We start from the raw sequence: 24,070 nt of genomic DNA, 5'->3' as shown, positions 1-24,070 counted from the left end.
TCCTCAGTTTACAGATTTGTTACAGGATATAGATTCCATACCTTTTTCATATCCTAGTCCTAAAACTTACCTTAGAAACTCCCATAATTTTCTCCTTTTTAGTGTGTTTATAGAATCCATTTGCATAAACACATTGTGTTCATTGTTCATTTATTAACTTATTTGTTCAGCATATCTAAAATAAGTGCTTACCTTAAGCCAGATATTGTGGTAGATATGGGAGAAAAATCAGTTTCATTTGTGGTAGTACTGGGGTTTGAACTCAGGATCTCACATTTGCTAGGCCAGTACTCTAAATACATAAGCTGTGCCCTAGCCCTTTTTTATTTAGTTATTTCTCAGATAGAGCTGGTCTCAGCAGTGATCCTCTTACTCTTAGGATTCTCTCAGAGATAGGATTGCAGGTGTAATTACAGCCCCCTTGCCTGGCTCATAATAGACTTTTTATATGCTTCGTAGTATTTATACTGTGTCTGTGTCAGCTTTGGAACAAATAAACTTGGAGAAACAGATTGTTTGCATTTAGTAATTTTTTTACTAGAAATGAACAGTGTTTTATGGGCATAGCTTTTAGATTCAGCTATTACCTCTTTCCATAATTTTGTTTAAAAGTAAATTTAAACTTTCATGATGGGTGTGACTAACTTTTTCACTACTGAAGTTGAAATGTGGGTCCCATTTCTAAGGTTAACAGAGGAGCACACAGATGCTGTACTTACAGCAAACACTATCACCTGAAACTTGCCAATTTCAAGACATTCACCTAAAAAATGTCTTCATAATTAGCGTTACAAAATATTTCCTTTAAGTAGTGCAGCAAAATCTTGTTTTCAGTGAGACTATTTCCTTCTCCTTGTACTATGTTCCCATGTCACAGCACTTTTGGATTAGCTGGAAGTATCAGGACCTTTGCAGCACCATTATAAATGGCACTTATGGTTCTTTTGGCTGTTGAGTGATATTCTTTGCTCCTTCAAAATACCATTTTTTCTGATATGGATAAAAATATTTTTACACTGTACAGCATCTATGAAATATTCCTCTGAAATGGTACAATTACTTAAAGTAGTTTCAATGAAGCATACTTACATCATCTTCATAAACATACCTATAAAAATCTGCTTCTGGAAGAAGGGAAAGGGCAGAAAGTACTGCCCATCAGTCTCTAGGATAAAGTGTCATTTAGGCTGGTTATGATGTACACAACTATTTGTTAGTTGCATAAAAACGCAGTATTTAGACAATGCTAGACTTTCTGTTGACTTTTATCACATTCCTTATTATATGTTTTATAGTGGATATCATATAGCACCATGTAAATGGACGTATTCAAATGCATAAGTATATGAAACATAAGCTGGGCACTGGTAGCTTATGACTGTCATCCCAGCTAAACAGGAGTCTGAGATATAGAAGATTGTAGTTTGAGGCCAGTCCAGACAGAAAAGTCTGTGAGACTCCATCCAGCAAAAAGTAGGGCTGAAGGCATGGCTCACTTGGTTGTGTGTCAGCTGAGCAATAACGGGGTCCTGAGTTCAAACCCCAGTTCACTCTCTCTCTCACCCCCCCCCCCCCCACCATTTATCTCCTAGGAGTAACTGAGGATCACTGGTCTACTTGTTTCCTTGTTGGCTGGTTTCCATCTTCATGGTCATACTGTATAGATAGACTAAAAACAATATTAAACATGAAAATGAAAGCTTTCTTTTGACTTAGCCATTAAATAATGAAAATCCACTGGTAGATTTAAATTCTTCTAATCTAGTGTTAATACTAGATTATCAGAATTGCTTTACAATTTTCTAACTTCGTTCTTATTTTTTTGGTAAATAAAATTTCACTTAAACCTATTATGGTTTAAATTTTTTTTTAAGTTGACAGAGAAACGGTGCCAGTGGTTTACACCTGTAATCCCAAACACCTGCAAAGCTGGTTTCAGGCCAGCAAGGCAGAAATGTTTCCTAGACCTCTCTTGTACCCATAGCTGGGTGTAGTAGTACATGCTTGCCATCCCTAGCAACATGAGAGGCTAAGCTCTGGAGAATTCTGGTGCCAGGCCTGCTTGGGCAGAAAAGTCTAAGGGACTCTGTCTCTACGGAAGGATGCTGGACACAGAGGGGTGCACCTGTGATCTCAGTGGAGAGGGGAAGTCTAAAGCAGGCAGATCATAGCTCAGGTGCATGCCCAGCTGTGAAGTGAAACCCTATCATAAAAACAACCAATGTAAGCCGGGTGCCGGTGGCTCATGCCTGTAATCCTAGCTACTCAGGAGGCTGAGATCTGAGGATGGTAGTTCAAAGCCAGCCCGGGCAGGAAAGTCTGTGAGACTCTTATCTCCAATAAACCACTAGAAAACTGGAAGTGGTGCTGTGGTTCAAGTGGTAGAGCGCTCGCCTTGAGCTGAAGAGCGCAGGGACAGCGCCCAAGCCCAGAGTTCAAGCCCCACGACCAACCAAAAAAAGAAAAAAAAAAACACAATGTAAAACTTGGCTCAGTGGTATCACTCCAGCCTAGCAGTGGCAAGGCCCTGAGTTCAAACCCCAGAATTGCTAAAGAAGAATGCAACAGTGAGTCAGAAACTGGTGAATTTCCCCAGTTTAGGCTCTTTGTTTGTTTGGAGAGGAAAAAGCACTATTCTCAAAAGACAGCTGAATTATCCTGGTCTCTCCCAGCTCCTCTCATGCTGTTTAGAATTTTCAATAAGGAGGATCTTGTTTTACCTCCTTGAGAGTTAGTATCACTCTGACATCACTGTAGGCCTTCTGTAGAAGTTGCCTTGTTTGGGAAGCTGTGAACTGGAATAAATACTTGTGTACTGGGGTGTCCTCAGACTTTTAAATGAGAAATGGGGGCATCCATGGGCTTTTTTGGTTGTTGGTGGTAGTTGTGGGGCTGTCCTCAAGCTCCTTTTTGTTCAAGGCTAGTGCTCTACCACTTTGAGCCACAGCTCCACTCCCATTTTTTTTTTTTTTTTGGGTGGTCTGGTCGTGAGGCCTGAACTCTGGGCCTGGGCACTGTCCCTCAGCTCTTCAGCTCAAGGCTAGTGCTCTACCACTTGAGCCACAGCGCCACTTCCAGCTTTTTTCTTTTTGCTTATGTGGTGCTGAGGAATCGAACCCAGGACCTCAGGCATGCAGGGCAAGCACTCTACCACTGAGCCACCTTCCCAGCCCCTCTACTTCCATTTTTGAGTGGTTAATTGGAGATAAGTGTCTCATGGAGACCTTTCTGTCTGGACTGGTTTCGAACTGTGATCCTCAGATATCAGCCTCCTGAGTAGGATTACTGGCATAAACCACCAGCACCCAGTTTCATGGGCTTTTTATTGCTTGTGATAGAGAAGTTATGACTTTGGTGATCTTCCACATTTCCTGTCCACATACTCCAGCATGTTATGTGAAAAAGATGAATGAAGCTGACTATACCATTGAGTTGACTAGAAATCCAAGTATATGCTTATGTTATAGCTTATTTTTATTTTGGAAGTACCCGACAAAGTTGTGTTAGTTTTAATGCTGAAGTTCCAGATCTGAGAGGTTTTATTGCTGTATTTTAGGTGTCTAAACTTTTGAATTCTGGAGTATATCTAATACATAAAGAGCTGATAACATTATTACAAGATGAATCACTGGAGGTAATATCTTCTTACCTTTTTTTAGTTTATAACTTAAGTACAAACTTCTTGTGAGTTGCATGGGCTCTTTGAGCTGATTTACCCTGAAGCTTCAAACAGTACACTATTGTATCATATACTGGGTATTGGGAAGATCTTTAAAAATTAGGATTGAAAGTATACTCGGTTCTAAAAAGGAAATAGACATTTGTTTTTTAAGGAAAATTTACACAGTACCAAGAAAACAGACAAGAGGATATCTTTAATTCCATTCACTACTTTTTATGTTATGTTTTTATTCTTTTACTGAATGTTAGATTTTTCTGTATAAAGGTTTTTACTCATAAAATTGTAATTATGCATAATATTTTCATTTTTCCTCTTAGCATTGTTTGGAGAGTATTTTACTTCTTAGTATATACTTGTGGAGATGTTGAAGTCTCTTGTTTTGATGCTAGATTTAGGACATCCCATTCCTCTGTGTGACTACTAGCTTGCCAGAGCGTGTCATACACCTGATGTGGAACCCCCTTCAAAAGCTTGTTAGCTAGGTAGATCACTGGCTCCAACTTCCACCAAATTAGATCAACTTAGACACCAACCTCTTTTTCAAAGTAGACTGATCAAAGCAAAATCTAAGACTTTCCAGTAAGAAGATAGTAGAGTAAGAAAATGTTTTGTAAATAATACTGTTTCTATGTAGAAACTAACATGTGGAATTAACTTATTTAGAAAAACAGTAGTCACTATACAAGTAATCACTATCTCTATTGAAGGTTCTAGATGCTCTGATAGATCATCTTCCAGAAATCTTGGAGCTCATGTCCACTGTTGGAGAAAACAGTGTGCAAGAGAATAAGGTAAATCCTATCTCTCCTAAATGATTATGAATTTCCTAAGCATTTCCTACCCAGCAGGGTATTGTGAAGAATCAATGGAATAATGTTTAGGAAACATGTAAAATGGTGCTTGCCTGGGGTGATGAGCATCCAGCCTGCCAGTGGCAGGTGCGGCTCCCCAGCTGCCTGTGAGCCTTACTGGAAAGAGTGTCCCCATAGAACTCATAAATGGTAGGTGGGGGTTCCCAGCTGCCTATTAGCCTTACTGGGAAGAGTCACCATGGTATGTTGATGATTATTTGAACCACTGTAAGCTCTTGTTGAATTCCTTTCCTGTCCCTGAGGAATCAGAAGGCCAAGGCATAGGCACCTCCCACCCAGATTTCCCTAGGAGGTGGGAAGGAATGAAACTTTCTGGACAGGAGCAAGGGGCTGCTAGCTCTGGCTGTGTTGTGGTGCTAACTGTACAGAAAGCCAAACATGCTTCTGTTTTCTAATTTCTAATGTTTCTCACGTATGTGTGAATAAAATGAAGTGTGCAAATTATTTCAAAATCTCAAAAATAAAGTAATTTTCAAGTACAATATTTTTAAACTGATAAACTTTGTTATTTTTACAGTAAACAAATAATGGATAGGTGATAGATAAGTGGTGATTGATGCACAATATGTGTTTGTAGAAGCATTGGAACAACTTAAATTTCCTCTACAATTCCTACATTAATAATTGTTATGCTACATAGTTCTTACTTATTGTCTTTGAAATTAATGATAATTCTAAGAGTAAAAAATAGTTTAAAAGGTTAGGAATTTAGGCCAAAGCTTGTTGATAATATGATATATAACAAATTTTAGTTACAACAGTTGCAGTGTTAATCAACATACATGGAAGAATGATGAATCCAATCTCTAAAAACCTGATTCTAAGAATCTTGGAAGTTTATTTAGGAATTTTAAGAAAATATTTAATTTTCACCAGATAACTTTTCCTGATGATAACAAACACACCTTTTAACCTCTGAAACCCCTCCTGCAGCTGATTTACTTAGTCATTGTTGGTCCTTTTGATGTTTCTTTGCAGTTGACCTCCCTTCCTGACCTGATTCCAGCTCTCACCGCTGCCGAGCAGCGGGCGGCAGCCTCTCTGAAGTGGAGAACTCACGAGAAGCTGCTGCAGAAGTATGCCTGTCTGCCACATGTCATATCGAGTGATCAGATCTATTACCGATTCCTACAAAGAATGCTCACCATCATGATGACCAATGTGAGCCGTTCACACCTTTCATTTGATTCTTTTGAACTTGCAGTTGGATTTGACATTATCAAATTCTTCACAGTTTCAAAATAGCAGGACAAACTACTTGCTCCCATTCTGCTTAGAAGAATGGCTTCTCAGGTTTCTGAGGAGGGGACTAGAGGTCTCCCTTTGACCATCCTACCCTTGCTAGGTGAACAGGCACAGCTTTGTTTGCCCCTTGTGTCTGCATTACCAGGGGGAGTGTAGACAGACTTCTCAAATTTGACATAGCTTTTTTCCAGAGGAAGGTTGGTGCAGGACCCAATGATCTCAGCTGCCAAAGATCTTCTGCTGTATTGTCCTTTCTGTCTGCCACAGCCATGTGTCACCTCAGAGTGCCCATTCTCCCCTGACCAGCTCTGCCCACCTGCCCATCGTGCATATAAGGCTACTGGCATAGTGCTCAACATAGTGGAAATAGCTCAGGTGGACTGGAGAGGACATGGTCACTACTGTCCTCATGCTGAATACCCGCAGCACTGTATTGCTAGCATTTCCACTCTTAACAATCTGCATTTTCAGCTGTCTGCCTGGTTGAGAGGTTTTTTTTTTCTCTTAATACACAGTTTGAATCTCAACCAGTAGAAACAACTGAATTCATTTAGGATTGAGATTTGCCCAGAGACATGACAGAAATTTGAAAGAAAAAAAAAGTTATAATGTTGGTGAGAATGAATTGTTCAGATTCTAAATTCTTTGTATCATTCATGGACCAGCGATCTCAGTGATGGACATTGAGGCTGAAGAGCCATATTAAGGTAGAAGATGTAAAGAGTGTCCTTGGTCATGTGATCTCTGTGTATGATTTACAAGTGGCACATTTTTGATGATGTAACAGACATGTGACCTGTTCCAGCAGATAGAATTAAATGAATGAGTGACAACATCTAGGGAATGACAAGAAAGCATGGCATTGAACTGTTTGAGGAGAATGCTGCTTTAAGATGTCATGGTGAGGAAAAGAGTCAAATCTGAATGACTATGCCAGATTATATTAGTTTTGTAATATGATGTCTGGTAGGATTTACATTAAGTTAAGGACTCACATCCAGCAGGGCACAAGTACAGGGACTGGGAAGGCAGTTACACTTCTTGTTTAGTCAGTAATTTAAAACTGACTATGACAAGTCATTGGATTTATATTAGATTAGCCTAATTGTCTTTATTATTTCTTTAAGAATGTCTTACCTGTCCAGAAAGCAGCTTCACGAACTCTGTGCATTTTTCTACGGTATAATCGTAAACAAGATCAGAGACATGAAGTCATTCAAAAATTAATTGAACGTAAGTAATCATTGTCTTTTATTTTGAAAAAGAGAAAGTTACCGATCCAGCTGGGTTTAATTAGACCTACTTGTATTTTTAGCACTTTTCTGGGGGTCCCTAAATGTCTAGAGTGTACTTTTATTTGAGTTTTGTGGTATGAATGAAAGTAATTACATAGAACCTTCTTTTGATAATTCCAATACTTAAGAAATTATGATAGGTAAATTGTATTGAAAGTCTAATTTCTACCTTTACCATTTGGGACTAAAATGTGAATAGACTATATTTGAATTTGATCACTAATTTTACAGTTCTTTTTTCAGTATTAGTAGAATTAACTGAATGTGGATTTTCTTCCTGGAGTACAGTTGACAGTATGTGGTTATGAAATTGATGAGCCCTGGTGGGTTTCAAGCGTTGGGTTAAGGGGACTTGGAAGGCAAGTGAATGAAGAGAGAAAGGATGAATACGTGCATAGTTTTCAATGTACATATGTGAAAATGGAATCTTGAGGTGATGGGTGGTGGTGGGAGAGGTGTGGAGGGGAATGATGGAAGGAGTGACATGGGTCAAGATGCATGTACTCATAAACTGGCATGTTGAACTGAAATCCCTTTGTATAACTATTTAAAGATAATTTAAAAATGATTGAAAAAAGAGAGAAGGAAATAGGTGGGAATAGGAAATATGTAAATGGAATAAATGAATTGAAGTCAATTAACAAGTACAGATTTGTTATGAGGCTAAAATGCAGGCCCCAATCATTAAAATGTCAGTTCTTGAATTAAAGCCATGGCCTGTATCTGCTGAGTAAATGTGGCAATCACTGCACACATGCTGTGCCCAGCGGGGCAGCAGTGGACTCTGATTATTAGAGCATGGATCTTCACTTATCAAAAAAAGTCAGAGTATTTTTCTAAAATTGTATTTAAAAACTTATGCTCAAATTATTTTCATCTTTTTTGTTGTCTCTTTCAATAAGTTTTATTTTTCTATTTGTAGAACTTCACATTTAGAATAAGTTTTATTTTGAAAGGTTCTATTTGGTTTTGAATAATAATTTTGCTTTTGAACATTTATGTAAAAAAGGAGGAAATTATCCTTTAAATATTGACCTGATTTTTTTCGTTTCTTTTTTTTAAATATATTTTTTATTATAAAGATTCTGTACAGAAGGGTTACAGTTACATGAGTAAGGTAATGAGTACATTTCCTATTGACCATTTTTATCCCCTCCTTTGTTTTTCTCCTACCATCCCTTCCATCTCTTCCCTCCCCTCCTCCCTCTGCCCTGGCCCCCCCCCCCAAGTTCATTTTCAATATAGTGTCTTGTACATCTCATTGCTAAAATGGGTCAACATGTATCCTTATTTCAGCATTTTGTTATTTCTCTTTCCCTCCCCAAATTAGGATAATGTATATACAAGCTGCAGGGCACCGGAATCAAATACAGTGAAAATAGAGGTTATACCATGGGGGAAGACATACACAAGAAACAGAAAAATCACATAGTACATTATAAGTATATTAAAAACAACAGCAACAAAGATAAAACCTCTTGTGTCCCTTTCTTGGGGTTTATTTCGCTTAGCATCCTCTTATATGGGCGTATGTACTTAGCTTTTGATCTTTTCTGTTGTCCTAGACATATACTAGTTATTGCAAGTAAGGGATACCATGGGACCTATTATTCCTTTGGGCCTGGCTTACTTCATTTAATATAATTTACTGCCAATAATTATGCTTAGATATGACATTGTCTACTTTTTTCTTTTAAACACAGGGCATTGAACTTGCTAGGCAAGCATTTTATCATCTGAGCCATATTTCTAACCTTTGATTTATTTTCTGATTTAGTTATTATTTTAGATAACATCTCATCCTTTTTCCCTCAGGCTGGCCTCAGACCAGAATCCTCCTCTTTATGTCTCTGCTGTAGTTGAGTTACAGACATGTGTCATCATATCTGACTTGTTTGTTGAGATAGGCTGTCATTAACTTTTCTCTTGGGCTGATAGGAGAAAAATAGAGATTCTTCTGATCTCTTTCCCCTAAGAAGGTGAGGTCACATGTATGCCCATCATCTGACCTCAAAGCATTCTTAAGAGTAAGAAAGTGGTTTAAAAAAATGATTTTGAAATTGCATAGATCTGAATTTGATCTCTGAATCTTAGTTTTGTTTTTTTACCTTTTAGAAGAGATAGGTACATGTATCACATTGGACTGTTTTTCAGGTTTAAATGAGATATTATGTGTATAGAACATAGGAAAATTTAACTTGTGATATTTTTGTTTTTCTTTCTAGAATTGGGCCAAGGAAAAAGTTATTGGAATAGACTCCGCTTTTTGGATACCTGTGAATTTATCATAGAAATCTTTTCCAAGTCATTTTTCTGTAAATATTTTTTTCTACCTGCTATTGAACTGACACACGACCCAGTAGCAAATGTGAGGTATGTTGCCACTCCCATAAAATATTTGATAATCTGTGTGTGTGTGTGTGTGTGTGTGTGTGTGTGTGTGTGTGAGACCACTAGGGATTTAACTCAGAGCCTCTTGCTTTCTAGGCAGGGAGTTTCCCACTTGAGCCACATGCACCACTGGCCCTTTGTCCTGTAATTATTTTTAAGATAGGATATCAGATTCGTGCTCTGGATATAAGCTTACCGTTAATACTTCCTGTATAGCTGGGATGTCAAGAGCAAGTCATCATGCCCAGTTATTGATCGAGATGGGGTCTGATGAACTGTTTGTCCAGGCTAGCCTTGAACCTCAGTCCTATTGATCTTTGCCTCCCAAGTAGCTGGGATTACAAGTATGAGTCACTGAAGTCTAGCTTTATCTATTAGAACAAATACTTGTAAAAATCTTTATTAATCGGTAGAAAAATAAAGTGAAAAAATTCCGTGTGTGTGTGTGTGTGTGTGTGTGTGTGTGTGTGTGTGTGTGTGTGTGTGTGTGTGTGTGTGTGTGTGTGTGTGTTTTGTTCTTATCCTGTGCTTGAACTCGGGGCCTGGGTACTGTCCCTGAGCTTTTTTACTCAAGACTAGCTCTCAATCACTTTAGCCACAGCTCTATTCTGTTTTGGGTTTGTTGTTGTTTGATGGTTATTTGGAAATAAGAGTATCATTGACTTTCTTGTTCAGGCTGGCTCAGATCCTCAGATCTCTGCCTCCTGAGTAGTTAGGATTACAGGATTACCAGCACCTGACTTGTTTTCAAATTCTTAAATCCACTTTCCCTTCATGTTCTCTAGTAACTAGTATTTTCATTTATTTCTAGACCCCAACTTTTAACCTTCCACATTTGAGCATGTGCATTACTTGTCTTTCTGTGCTTGGCTATGTTACCTTTACATGTTTGCATAATGTCTCCTTGTTCCATTCATGTTCCTGCGGTCCCAGTACTAGTACTGGGTCTTGAACTCAGAGTTTTCCCATCCTCACTCAACTTCCTCACTGGCACTCAACTACTGGTGCCACCTTTCTCATTCTGGCTTTTTGCCGGTTGATTGGAGGTAAAGTCTCTCAAGTTTGATTGCTTGGGATGGCTTTGAACTGTGATTCTCAGTTCTCAGCCTTCCCAGTAGCTAGGATTACAGGGATGAGCCACTGGCACCCAGCTGTTCATTTTTTTTTAACTGAATAATAATTAATTGTGTATATATACAATATTACTTTTTCTAGTGGTCTGTTGGTAGATGCTTCAGTTGACTCTTTATCCTGGCTATGTAAATAGTGCAGCAATTAAGACCCCACTTGTCCTTACTAAAAAATATTTTTAAGTAGCTATACAAGGGGGTTACCATTCAACATGTCAGTTTATAAGTAAAATTCATCTTAATTTCAGTTTATAACATATCTTGATATCCCACCTTCCATCCTTCACTTCTCTTCATTGATGATTATCAATAGTACAATGCTATCTTGGAGCCTTGGTCTTGGTAGGTTGAGATAGCGGAAAGTCAAAGCCAGCTTGGCAGGTTCTGGACACGTACTAGCATCAGGAGAAAGTGGAATTGACATTATTAATATGATCATATAGAGAGTCTAGTTGATCAAAAAGCTGTGGTCCCTAATCTCAAGGACTTTGTGATCTTCTGGGCTCTGGCATCTCACAGAGATAAATCAATGTTTTTTTAAAGTTCTGAGGAATATATATTTTCCTTTTCTCTATAGAAGTGTCTAAAGACTGTTAATGTTTTCGTTCCTCTATGAGTGAGAGTTTAAAATTTAAATTCATTGCGTTTAGGCACTGTTGAGGCTAAAAATACTCTCATGGTGTTCAGAGAAGCCTTCTCCTCAGTGGTCAGAAATGAGATAGTTTCTCTTTAGGGGAACTGGGCCTCCTATTGGAGGAAATGTTACCAGTATCCGTGGTGAGCATTGGGGAAACTGAGGCCTTTGTTGTACAGTGCTGAAAATTCTAGAGGAGGAATTTCTTCACCCTTTTGGATGTATAAAATCACATGCTATCACAAGAGCCCTTTAGAGTGGCCTTCAGGTCTGAGCAGCTGCAGGGCCCCTTATCTATTACTTGAGCTGCAGCCATAAATCCTAGTCTGCCATGATGAAGCCCCTGACCCTCACATCCATACCAGGGTCTCTGCCTCCTAGCCTCATCTAGCCCCTCTTAAACCATTTAGGTTATATAGGTCACCTCAGACAATAGCCGATGCTTCTTCTCACTTCTCCCTTGTGAGAAGGGGTCTTGCCGGCTCTTTCCTGGCAATAAACCTTTCTTTGTTCTCTGTAAAAAAAAATCTATAAAAAACTCAGCTGAAGGTTTTGCTGAGGCAGCATCCTGAGAAGTTCTTAGAATGGGACTTAACTGCCTCAATTTTTGCCAAAACAGAAAAGAAGAGAATAATCTGGAGAAAATATGATGAATGAACACAGCTGTATAAGATAAACAGGCACACAGCATCCCTCCCTAAACTAGGCTAGCTTCCAGTACACAGACTCATGAGCCAGCTGCCACTTAGCATTTTCACTCAATGTCTCATTGATACCTCAGGTTTCATCCATGTACAGTTCAATCTGAATCTTCCTAATCTGCATTAATTTCTTCTACATTCTTCAGTTTAGTAAGTAACTAGTTCATTCTCCCACTTGCTCAGGTCAAAACCTTTATTTCCTTCTGTCTTTCTACCTCCAAACCTGAGCACATCCTGTTGCTTACAAGAGAGAAGCAGAACCTAGACTCTTCCCGCACCTCTACTCAGCTCTTTCTTGGGGTTTTCCTGTTGTTTCTCTTCTTCAGCCCTTGACCACATACAGCCTAATCTCAAAACAACAGACAGATAATGCTTTTAAAAGTTAATTTTGCTCACACACAATCCTAGCTACTCAGAAGGCTGAGATCCAAGGATCATGGTTCAAAGCTAGCCCAGGCAGAAAAATCCTGAAGTAGAGCTGTGGCTCAAGTGGTAGAGTACCAGCCTTGAGCAAAAGGACCTCAGGCATAGCACCCTATGTTCAAGCTCCAGGACCAGCGCACACACAACATACACACACACACACACACACACAAAATTAAACTAGATCACTTCACTTACCTGTTCTGAACTCTCCAATGCTTCTCATTGCACTCAAAATAGAAGCTGTTCTCCTTACAGTGGCCCTCAGAACTCTATACAAGCTTTCTCTTAGTACCACCCTGAGGTTTCCAGCTAATTGCATTGCTACTTTCTTCTGCCATAACAGCTAACTGCTAATGCGGACCAGTTTGCTAGTAAGGAACAATCAGGCAAGCTCCCCTGTTGCCCCAAGTGCTTTCTCCAGCTATCCGCATACTCTCTTCCTTTTTAGGACTTCACTTAAACGTCATGTTTTCAGTGAAGCCTTCTCTGACTCCTCTCTCAATGCCTGCTTTAAGGTCTATTCACCTCCTCTAATACGTCTCATCTTTCCCTTGATTTTCTCCACAGTGCTTACCACTGTTGACAGAAATGTGCTTGTTACTCTCTCTTCTATGCCCTGTACTGAAATGAAAAGTCCCTCAGAGCAGATAACTTTGTACATTGGATTCATTTCTGTGCCTCAGTATCCAGAATAATGAATGTTTAGCCCATTCATAGACACTACACAAGTATTTTTGTATAACTAAATGAAGTCCTGGGCTATCTAAAACTTGAATGGTTGGCAGTTTCATGCTACGATTATTCTTGGTTATTAAATTCACTCTAAATACAGAATGAAACTTTGCTACCTGTTGCCCAAAGTGAAATCAACTCTGAAGATTCCTGCAGACAAACATCTTCTTCAGCAGTTAGAAATGTGTGTGAGAAAACTCCTGTGTCAAGAAAAAGATAAAGATGTTCTGGCCATTGTAAAGAGAGTAAGTACTTCTGCTCTGGCAGGGTGTGTTATTGCACCAGGATAGTGTTAGCTGTAGCTTTATTGCCTTAACAATAACATGCTGCCATGCTGTTAAAATATTTATAGTTTTGGGTTGGTAGAGTGACTCAAGTGGTAGAGCACCTGCCTAGCAAACTCAAGGTCCTGAGTTCAATCCCCAGTTTTTTTTTAAAGCACATTTATTTCTTCAGAAGAGCAGTAAGGAATAATAACTGACTTTGGGTTATGTGTGCTTCAGCTAAATATGAAGCTCATTTTCAGAGATTTATTGCTAACATGTAAGCATGTGAGGAGAGCTCGGCACATGTTGGGCAACTCACAAACACGACTCGATGGATAACTCTCCTGATTTTACTTGAGTGATGGTCACCCAGTAAAACTTGGCTGGTAAAGTGTGGAAAGTCACATTTTGTCAGAACAGTCTTGGAAGAGCCCTAGAATTAGAATTAGTTCAGTAGTCTGACTATTCAAAAGTGTGGAATTAGGAAGGGGCAGAGCCAGGACTAACCAGAGATTCAGTCCCTACCCCTAGACACTTCTCTTACCAGACACTGACGTTTTCCTTTATGATTTTGTTTTGTTTTATTTTGGTATGAGATCTTATCCAGAGATATTGTTTGGGAATATTAACTAAAATGGTGAAACTAGTAAAGTTAATGATATCAAACCTTGAAATACTTATTAAAAAACTATGCTAAGTATTAACTAGTATTGTTATAAGATCAAGTCAAATTTAAGAGATCACTTTTATGAATCTGGTTATGAATTTTAAAATGCAGTTTTAAACATTTATTTATGAATAAATTAGCATGAATGATGAGAGGAAAAAAAGAGAATCTGTGAATTTCTTTTGTGTTTTTTTCCCTAGATGCCATTATGTAGTATCTGTTATGAGAATGGAACCTTTTTATAAAATGATTTGATAGCTTATTATTAAGTTGTATAATTTTGTTTTACTAAAATGGGTGTTCTTTCCTTAATAGAAATAATTAGAAATCTGAACACAACACACAACACAACACTACACACACACACACACACACACACACACACACACACATTTAACAGACATTTCTATACTTACTATTTAAATATGGAAGTTTAGACAATTATTTTAACTTGCTAAAATATAAGTATGAGAGTTAATTATTCTTCCAAAAGAATGCTACCTCCATAAAAAGCTACGCTAATGACATGATTAAGTTAATGGATTATTAGTCCACAGTGGATTGTTTTGGAGTATAGCTCTTACTTTTAAGTTCATTTCACATGATGTCAGTAAGTCCATAAACATTTTATAGTTTCCTTTAGATAGAACTGAGGTGTTCATGTGAAATCCTTGAGGAGGTTACACAAAGCTTGCTCTAACCAGCCTTTTAATTTAGGAAGTACTTTTAATTTGAAAAGGAGACTTGCCATAATTCTGTTTGTATATGTGTGTGTATGCTGGTCCTGTAGCTTGAGCTCAGGGCCTGGGTATTGTCCCTGTGAGTTTGTACTCAAGGTTAGTGTTCTGTTACTTGAGCCACAACTGTACTTCCAGCTTATTTTGGTGGCTAATTGGAGATGAGTCTAATGGACTTTTCTTCATAGGCTGGCTTTGAACTGCAACCTTCAGAACTCAGTCTCCTGAATAGCTAGGATTACAGGCATGAGCCACTGGTGCCCGAAATTCTAAATTTCTAATAAATGTCAAAATAGAAACAAAGCTTCAGATAAATCTGTTTGTAATAGACATCTTTGAGCATATGAATATATAAATTTATTTTGATCATAGGAGTTAAACTAGTGCAATAAATGTTAGAAGTATTGTCTTTTGTCATAGAACCTTGGATTTGATTAACCATAGTTAATCAGATCAGTGTATTGCTTCAGATCAGTGTTCTGAAAGAAAAAACATTGAGAGCATGTTGTTAGAGTTCAAAGCCTTCTCTGTTGGCTGGAAAGTCACAATGGTAAATACTTTCTGTGGAAGCAAACTAAGCATTTTAAGCCAGTTGATAGTTTGTTTCATATATACTTAGTCGTGAAACTTTTTAAAACGTCAAAAACTACATTATATTTCTGTTGAAAAAAGACTGACACTGGGGGTTCTTAGTTATTTGGTACTTGAAATATGCTTCTAGACTTGTTAAGAACATCTGAAAGTTAAAATGGGATCATGACATTAATATGTAAAAGTTGATTATAAGTTTGTATAGAATTGGGTTAAAGATTAAAGTTTTTAATTAAATCTCCCAGATAGTCTTTGCTTTGAACATCTCTGAGAAAGGAGTGTCTTTGTGAAGCTGGCTGAATAATTATAAAACCTTTCTTTTAGACTGTGTTAGAGTTGGACAGAATGGAAATGTCTATGGATGCTGTAAGTATGCATTCTTTATCTTATATTGAAAGTAATCTTTCAGAGTCAGCAGGAAGTCTTTACTTGTATGACAATGTCATTTTCAACTTTGAACAGTTTCAGAAAAAATTTTATGAAAAAGATTTGTTGGATCAAGAGAAAGAAAGAGAAGAGCTACTTCTTTTGGAGATGGTATGTTGTTTTCATGTGCACACACACATACACTTTTCCAGTACATGCTGCCTGTGCTTTGTTACAAAACTTAGAAATAACTTCTTTCAATATCACACTATTTTCTTTCTTAAATGGCTAATTCTAGAACAATTTTAGTTTTTTGAAATCTGTTTTTTTATGAACAGGAACAAAATCTACCTTTGAGAGCCTTACACAAACACAATTGAGCAACATAATCACACTGACTGACTAATATATGGTGTATGTGGTGTGGGAACCCATGGCATGACCCCTTTGGACAAGTAGCAGTTTAACATCAGGAAGATTAAACATATATAAGGAGGGGCCTCCACTGCACTTAAAGACTTACAGTTGAGTCAAAGTGGTCTACGTGGGCATCTTACACTTCACTGATCATCGAGAGAGAGAGAGTCAGGTGACTCTTTTCTCATTAGCTACAAGGCATCAGCAGGTGTCAGGTAGATGTCCCTTATCAGATGGTGGATGTTCCTTCCTGGTTTGCTCACACCTTTCATGAATCATTGTTAAATTTTGTCAGAACCTTTCTTCTGCATATCTAGAAGTGATAGTTGGCTTTCTTTGTATTCATCAATTCAGTGATGGATTTTAAACCAGTCTTGTAATAGGTCATAAACCTACCCATGATGATGTGTTTGTTTTCTCAACTGTTGAATTTCTGGCGGATGTTTTTGTTAAAGAGTTTTCATCTGTTTTCAAAGACTCAGTGGTGAAATTAATTTATAATTCTGTTTTTATCACTTACTGTGTCTCATCAGACACAAATACGTTATGGTGGTAATGTTCTCTCCTCTCATTTTCTGATGAGGTTTTTAAACTAGTTTCATTTCTTCCTTAAATGTTTGATAGGATTCACATAATTTATATTATACATTAATAGCATTTTAAATATACAGAATAGACAATTTATTTTTTTAAATAAAAATATTTTGCCATTTTCCATTAGAAACTGAAATAATACAAATGCTATACTGCTGGGAACCCATAAAAACAATCTAAAGAATTAAAGCCTCATTATACAGCAATGCCAAAAAGGTCAGGCCACAAATCCAAATTCTGAACCTTGAATTGTTTAGACACAAGTATGGGGACCCCACTTTTTAAAGATATTTTTATGAACTATGTTTTTATCTCTAAAAAATTAAAAATTCCTCTCAGAACAGCTTCCCAGATCTATTGAAGCTGTACCTGTAATATGAAAACCCTGTTTTCATTGCAGGAGCAGTTAGAGAAGGAGAAACAACAGAATGACGGGAGATCCTCTAATGATAAAATCTTTGAGAAGAAACGTAAGTGGTTTTCCTGGTTGTTGAGCACTTAGCTACAGAACCAATGTTGTGTCCTTGTATTCTGAAAGACCATACTGAGTTTTTAATTTGTTGGAGAAAATTGCTTCACTTCCTTTCATTTTTCAAAAGTTGCTTTTGAAAATTGCCTGCTTATTGTGATATAGATGGCAGGAATAAATGGTTGGAATCTGTGTGGGACTCGGATCCTTGAAAGGAAAGCTTGATGCCAGCTATAAGACTGTGGAACTGTTCACTGTATAAAACTGAAATACAGAAATGACAAATAAGGCTGTTTGAAATAGAGTGCTGTTTAACTAGAGAGCGGGATTCATATTTTTCTATGTTTTGTATTTATGGACATTAATGTAGGACTCAGGAAATTATGCAACTTAAAACACAGTTTGTTTTAGGCAGAGACACTAAGACACAAAGTCTGCCCAAGGCCCTCCCTGTTTCTGTTCCTGGACCATCTTCTAACACCCCATCAACAAGTAAGAAGTGGCTTCTTTTCATGTCTGCTTTATGATTTGTTTTCTTTCTTAAAAAGTAATTTCCAGGCCAGGTGCTGGTAGCTCATACCTGTAGTCCTAGATATTCAAGAGGCTGAGATCTGAGGATTCCGGATCAAAGCCAACCTGGGGCAGAAAAGTCTGTGAGACACTTATCTCCAATAAATTACTTTAAAAGAAGCCAAAAGTGGCGCTGTGGCTTAGGGCACTAGCCTTGAGCACAAAGTGGCTCAGGACAGTGCTGAGGCCCTGAATTCAAGCCCCAGGAGTGGCAAAAATATGCAACAATGAGATGTACAAGTTGTTATGTTGAAAACGAACTTTACAACTTTGGTGGGAGGGGAAAAGGATGGGAAGGGGAAACAAAGGAGGAGGCTACAATGCTTGATAAGAAATGTACTCATTATCTTGACTATGTAATTGTAACCCCTCTGTACAGTATTTTCACAATAAAAAAAGAAATCATCAAAAATGTTATTTCAGGGAATAGATGAGATATGTTATTCTAGAATGTCTTTAGCCTTTTGCCATGAGTTGTTTCAGTAGTGTGGGTGAGAGATACTCCAGCCTGCTTAGGCTGTTGTGGTTTACTGCAAATGGCTTGGGTGGGAAGGGGTAAGGAGAGGACTGGAGAAGCTGGCAGCCAAGCATGAACTGAACACTTGCATTTTCCTTCTTTCTGCTTATTACTCTAGGCAAAGAAATAAAGAAATCCAAATTGATTCGAAGCCAGTCTTTCAATAATCAAGGCTTTCATGCAAAATATGGCAACTTAGAGAAGTGTGTTAAGTATGATGTCAGCTGTTTGTGTTTTGTTTTTTTTGTTTTTTTATTTTATATGTACTTTCTTTTAATGAAATATTTACATTATTTTTAAACCAGACTTAATCTTGCATTTTTATAGGCTAGTAATTTGTCCAATGTTTTAATATAAAGATTGTTAGGTTAAAGAATGAAAAGTCTGGGCTTGGAATGTGGCTTAGTGAGAGAGTACTTACGTAGCATGCATGAAGCCCTGGGTTCCATTCCTCAGTACGACCACATAAACAGAAAAGGCCAGAAGTGGTGCTGTGACTGAAGTGATAGAGGAAAGAAACTCAGGGACAGGGCCCAGGCCCTGAGTTGAAGCCCCAGGACTGGGGGAAAAAAAAGAAAAGTTTACCATTTGTGTAAACATAGGTAGCCTGACATTCGAGGAAGAATATTGCCATGGTGTTGTATAAACTATGACAGAATGCACACAACATTTATGAGGAGCATAGGCCATCACATGTGCCACTTAACTTCTAAATGGCAATGAGTGTGACATCCACGTTATTTATGTCAGTGAAAAAAACCGCAGCATGTTTCTAGAGTAAGCTCACTTCTAATTGTACGAGATGTAACCCTGCCAGGCCTTACTGTGCAACATATTGTACCTAGCAATCAGTTAATATCTGGCTTCTTTTGTTGTTGTTCCAGTCCTGGGGCTTGAGCTAAGCACTAGGGGTGAGGCTGTCCCTGAGCTTGTTTTACTCAAGTCTAGTGTTCTATCATTTGAGCCCACAGTTCTATTTCTGACCTTTTTGTGTGTGTTTAATTAGAGATAAAGGGTCTCATAGATTTTTCTGCCTGGGCAGGACTGTAGCTATGATAATCAGTTCTCAGCATCCTGAGTAGCTAGGATTACAAGCCTGAGCCTTTAGTGCCCAGATGGCTTCCTATTTTGGCCTAGGAAACAAAATGATATACCTTAGATTGTGAGAAGCATTTTAAATTACCATGATTTGTTATATGTGTTGTACATTCATGGTATTTAACAGCTGCATGTCAATGGACAACCAAAGTAATCTTAAGAAAACATGAATGTCTTTGAAAGTACTATTTTCCTTCCCCCAAGACAATGTGTTAAATAAAAAACATTTCCTATATTAATGACAACTTATTCTAGATTTGTTTCAGTCAGCTAGTATATCTGGAGTTTCTATCCTATGGACCCCAGAAGGGACTTCTTAGGAGAGGAACACAAAGGTGCAGTGGCTATGTGTCTCTGATCATATAAAATATTTATCAAGATGAACTCCAAGAAATGGAAACAAGAGGGTTTTTGTGTTTTTTTTTTCTTTTTGTCTTGTCTGTTCATTTATCTGTCTTTGGGAGGGCAAGGGGGCACAGAAATGGAGGGACATTGGGTGAGCAAATGTAGCAATGGTACTCACTAGACATGTGTGGAAAATGAACTATACATTCATATATGGGTGGGGATGGAAGGAAAAAAAGCTGGAAGAGAGTAAAGGAAAGGGTGTCATTGTACAAAAAGAAATGTACTCATTTCCTGACTCGTGAAAATATAATCCCTCTGTATATCACCATTTTAATAACAATTTTAAAAAGGGATTATAACTAAAGATAAGTGCTTTCCAGGAAAATTTTTACCTGTTTTACTGGCTTGGCTGCATAGCAAAAGAAAATTGTAATTCTGATGAAACAAAGCTTTAAGGAAATGTTTTTAATGTATAGAATAAAGTATTTTGAAGTATGAAATGTAAAAAAAATACTAAAAAAGGAAAGCAACAAGTATGTTTTATAAGTAAAGTATGAACCAAAAATGATTAGACCACCTGAAGTATAAGGTGACAAATTGAAGGAAGTGTATTCTTGTATTTTTAAAGGAAGTCATTGTTTTCTAGTAAAAGCTCCCCAGCAGCTTACGTCCCTCCTGTCTCTGTGCTGCCGAAGACCAGCGTGATCTCACTACCTGGTGAGTCGCAGCCTACACTCTTGCAAAAGTGACTGTGCTGAATAAAATTCTGTTTGCTTTAAATGACTTTTTTTCTAGACATGGTAGTTTTCTAAATATATATCTTTATCAAATACTTAAGAAATTAAGCTTTCCCTTAGCAACAGGGTAAATCCTTAACTGTATTATTTCCACTGTGTCAATACTCAGAGCTTAATATTTACAAAAGATAAAAGATGGACAAAGCTGTGTGGTAAGGTGGTTTTGTTATAGTCTGTGGGCCAGATGAGGCATAGACAGAAATTATTTTCAGTAATTTGTAAGGAAGTTAAAAACAATAGGAATTCATAAGACATCATTTACAGCTAAATATTTACCATCTTATATGCTTGAAAGTTAGTTCCAAAGCTTCTGTAAAGGGCTACATTGTAAACATTTTAGCCTCTGATCAAATTCCTTTCTGTCATAGGAATTCAACTCTTGCAATTTAGTGTGAAAAAACCATGAACAATAATAAATAAACAAATAGGCTAGCAAGCCATAAAAACACATAGAAGAACCTTAGATGCATGTTACTAAATGAAAGAAGCTAATCTGTTCAGAATTCATACTGCGTGACCCACTTAAAGACCATTTGTGAGAGCGTAAACCATGGAAGGCAGTAAGAGGATCAGTGCTTGGCAGAGACTGAGAAAGGAGAGAATAATAGAGCTTGGAGGACTTTTAGGACAGTGAAAATATTATATTGCTATAATTAGACTCCAAAAAGCCCTAAGTGGAGCTTTGGTTCAATAATAGAGCTCCAGCCTTGAGCACAAAAGCTCTGGGACAGGTACTCATGCACACATGCATGTGTGCACACGCACGCACACAAACCACACACACACACACACACACACACACACACACACAAACTAATTTTAAAGTGGACAAAACTTTTAACCTGAACTTTGCATGAGATACACATGTCAGTGTATAAAAAGCTGTTTAACATCACTGATTGTTAGGGATGTTGAAATTTAAGGTCTATGAATAAAGGACATTTTGAGAATGTGAAACATTATAAGGCCAGTGCTAGCATGCGGAGCACGCTACAGGGAAGATGTAGATCATTTCACAAGGTCCAAGAGAGGTTGTCATACATTCTACAAGATCAGTAGGAAGATGTGGAGCACTCTACAAGGTCAATGAGGTGATGTGGAACACTGTCTATAAGGTGAATGAGATAATGTGGAGCACTGACTACAAGATCAAGGGGAGGATGTGGAGCATTGTCTACAAGGTCAATGGGAGGATATAGAACACTTTACAAGGTCAATGAGGTGATGTGGAGCACTGTCTCCAAGGTCAATGAGAGGATGTGGAGCACTGTCTCCAAGGTCAATGAGAGGATGTGGAGCACTGTCTCCAAGGTCAATGAGGTGATGTGGAGCACTGTCTCCAAGGTCAATGAGAGGATGTGGAGCACTGTCTCCAAGGTCAATGAGGTGATGTGGAGCACTGTCTCCAAGGTCAATGAGAGGATGTGGAGCACTGTCTACAAGGTCGATGGGAGGATGCAGAGCTCTCTAGCATTGCCATACATTGCTGTCAGAATTGAGCAAGGCAGTTTGAAGGAAGAAGAGGAAAGGAGAAAGAAAGGAATCTGAGCAGTACTTTGACAGTCTTTTCTGAAGATAACTACGTACTTAATGATGCAGCAATTCTACTTTGAGGCATTCACTGAAGAACATTAGAACAGATCCACATATAGGCTTAGACATGTGCATTCTTATCAGCATGGTATAGAATTGTAAGAAACCTGGAAAAATCCAAATATCTACCAAACAGTATTATAGATCAATTCTAGCATATCCATACAGTGCTAGTTATAAATAAAAAGGAGTGGAAGTTCTGTTATAACTAATACTAATCAATCTCAGTTATGCTGATAATATAAAAGAAGCCAGGTGAAAAATTCTAATATTCTCTTTATATAAAATTTTAGAAATTCAATCTAAGGTGACTAGTGGTTTAATGAGGGAGGAGGTAGGAAGACAGAGTTTTCAGTGGAGCACCAAGGGTAGCAATAGCCTCGTGGGAATATATCCCTGCCAAAAACTAACTCTGTGTCGTTTATTGTATATAAATCATGCTCCTGTTCATCTAACTTCTTGGCATATTCAATGTGCTTCATTCTCTACATGCATTCCTTTCAGATGACTCCTTCCGGACTCGAAGTGCCAGTAGTGTCCCACCTTCTTTTTCTCCTAATCCCCAATTACCAAGTACCTCCCGGGGGACAGGTAGCGCTGATGCAAAGAGTGGTGGAAGTAAGGATGTGCAACCTCGGAAGGCCACCTTGTAAGTAACAGTGCATGCTGCTGAGTGCTTTGACCTCTGCCTCCTCAGTGCCTTAGCTTCCCTCTTACATGATGCCCCAAGAATAGAAGACATCTGTGCTGGGAGACATGAGCTGCAGGGGTCATTATTGCGTGAGGCTTTATTAGGGAGTATATATGAGCTGATTTATGTGTGGCACAGACATTGAACCCAGAGTTTTGAGTTCAGTAAACAGGACCTAGGCACCGACTACAGTGTGCCTTGAAGTGAAGCCATAAAGCTTTCTATTCTCTTTTCTCATGGTTCTTTTCTGTATAATATATATTGTTTGAATTACTGAAGTCTTTGTTTTTTTAAACATTTACAAGGATATCATCATAAACTATGGCAAGTCATACAAATGATTCAGCCAGAATGCACAACCTCCAATTACAGATCTACTCTTTCATAGACTTCCCGAACCTCTGGTTGATCAGAACTTGAGATTCTGGTTTCTGATGTATTTGAAAACATATCTAACTATAGTCATAGACATTCTTTTGTCTTTCTGCCCTACTCCCTTCTTTTCCTCCACTTGTTTTGAGTCTAGGTCTTATTATATAGCCCAAGCTGGCCTCAAACTTGCAATATAGCCTAGGCTGGGCTTGCTCAGTCTACTTGCCTCAGCCTCCTGGGTGCTGGGATTACAAGGCATGTCCCCAGATCCTAGCAGATAAGTTTAAAAAAAAACCTAGGAATTGCTGGACACTGATGGCTCATACTTATAATCCTACTTACAATCTCAGGAGGCTGAGATCTGAGGATTGTGGTTTGAAACCATCCCAGGTTAGGAAACTCTATGAGATTCTCATCTCCAATTAAACATGCAAAAAGCAGAAGCAGAGTTGTGGCCGGCCTTGTAGAGTTGTAGAGTTCTAACCTTGAGCAGAAAAGTTTAGGGATATGCTCAGGCCCTGAGTTCAAGCCCAGGACCAGCATCAAAAACGAAGCCAAAACAACTGCTTCCCCACCCGGAATATTTATAATATTTTTCAGAGAAAAATAAATAAGCCAGAATGACACATGTGGCATTTAGAAACAATAAAGACATTCAGTTGTGTATTATGTCTTACATCTTTTTTGGCTAGATGATTGGAATATGTATAATTAGACCTGTACAATTTCCACTGTGTTTAGACAATTAAAAATGTAGGAAAGGGGGCTGGGAAGGTGGCTCAGTGGTAGAGCGCTTGCTTTGCATGCCTGAGGCCCTGGGTTCGATTCTTCAGCACCACATAAGCAAAAAGAAAAAAGCTGGAAGTGGT

At 38.2% G+C, this 24,070-nt stretch overlaps 1 protein-coding gene across 1 annotated transcript in view; it reads left to right on the top strand.

Moving 5' to 3' along the window:
- Ppp4r4 (protein phosphatase 4 regulatory subunit 4) overlaps nt 1-24,070 on the top strand; it is a 75,667-nt gene that overhangs the window by 50,228 nt on the left and 1,369 nt on the right. The window contains exons 12-24 of the mRNA XM_042692638.1: nt 3,557-3,634; nt 4,390-4,473; nt 5,533-5,715; nt 6,927-7,032; nt 9,320-9,467; nt 13,209-13,353; nt 15,694-15,735; nt 15,832-15,906; nt 17,147-17,216; nt 17,627-17,707; nt 18,421-18,514; nt 20,395-20,465; nt 22,643-22,787. Of these exons, the coding sequence (XP_042548572.1) occupies nt 3,557-3,634; nt 4,390-4,473; nt 5,533-5,715; nt 6,927-7,032; nt 9,320-9,467; nt 13,209-13,353; nt 15,694-15,735; nt 15,832-15,906; nt 17,147-17,216; nt 17,627-17,707; nt 18,421-18,514; nt 20,395-20,465; nt 22,643-22,787 (1,322 nt within the window). The remainder of the gene's footprint in view (nt 1-3,556; nt 3,635-4,389; nt 4,474-5,532; nt 5,716-6,926; nt 7,033-9,319; nt 9,468-13,208; nt 13,354-15,693; nt 15,736-15,831; nt 15,907-17,146; nt 17,217-17,626; nt 17,708-18,420; nt 18,515-20,394; nt 20,466-22,642; nt 22,788-24,070) is intronic.

The sequence above is a fragment of the Dipodomys spectabilis genome, unplaced genomic scaffold (genome assembly GCF_019054845.1).
Source record: "Dipodomys spectabilis isolate Male_0828 unplaced genomic scaffold, ASM1905484v1 ptg000157l, whole genome shotgun sequence".
In the NCBI taxonomy this organism is placed as follows: domain Eukaryota; kingdom Metazoa; phylum Chordata; class Mammalia; order Rodentia; family Heteromyidae; genus Dipodomys; species Dipodomys spectabilis.
This window is presented reverse-complemented; position numbering and strand designations above follow the sequence as displayed.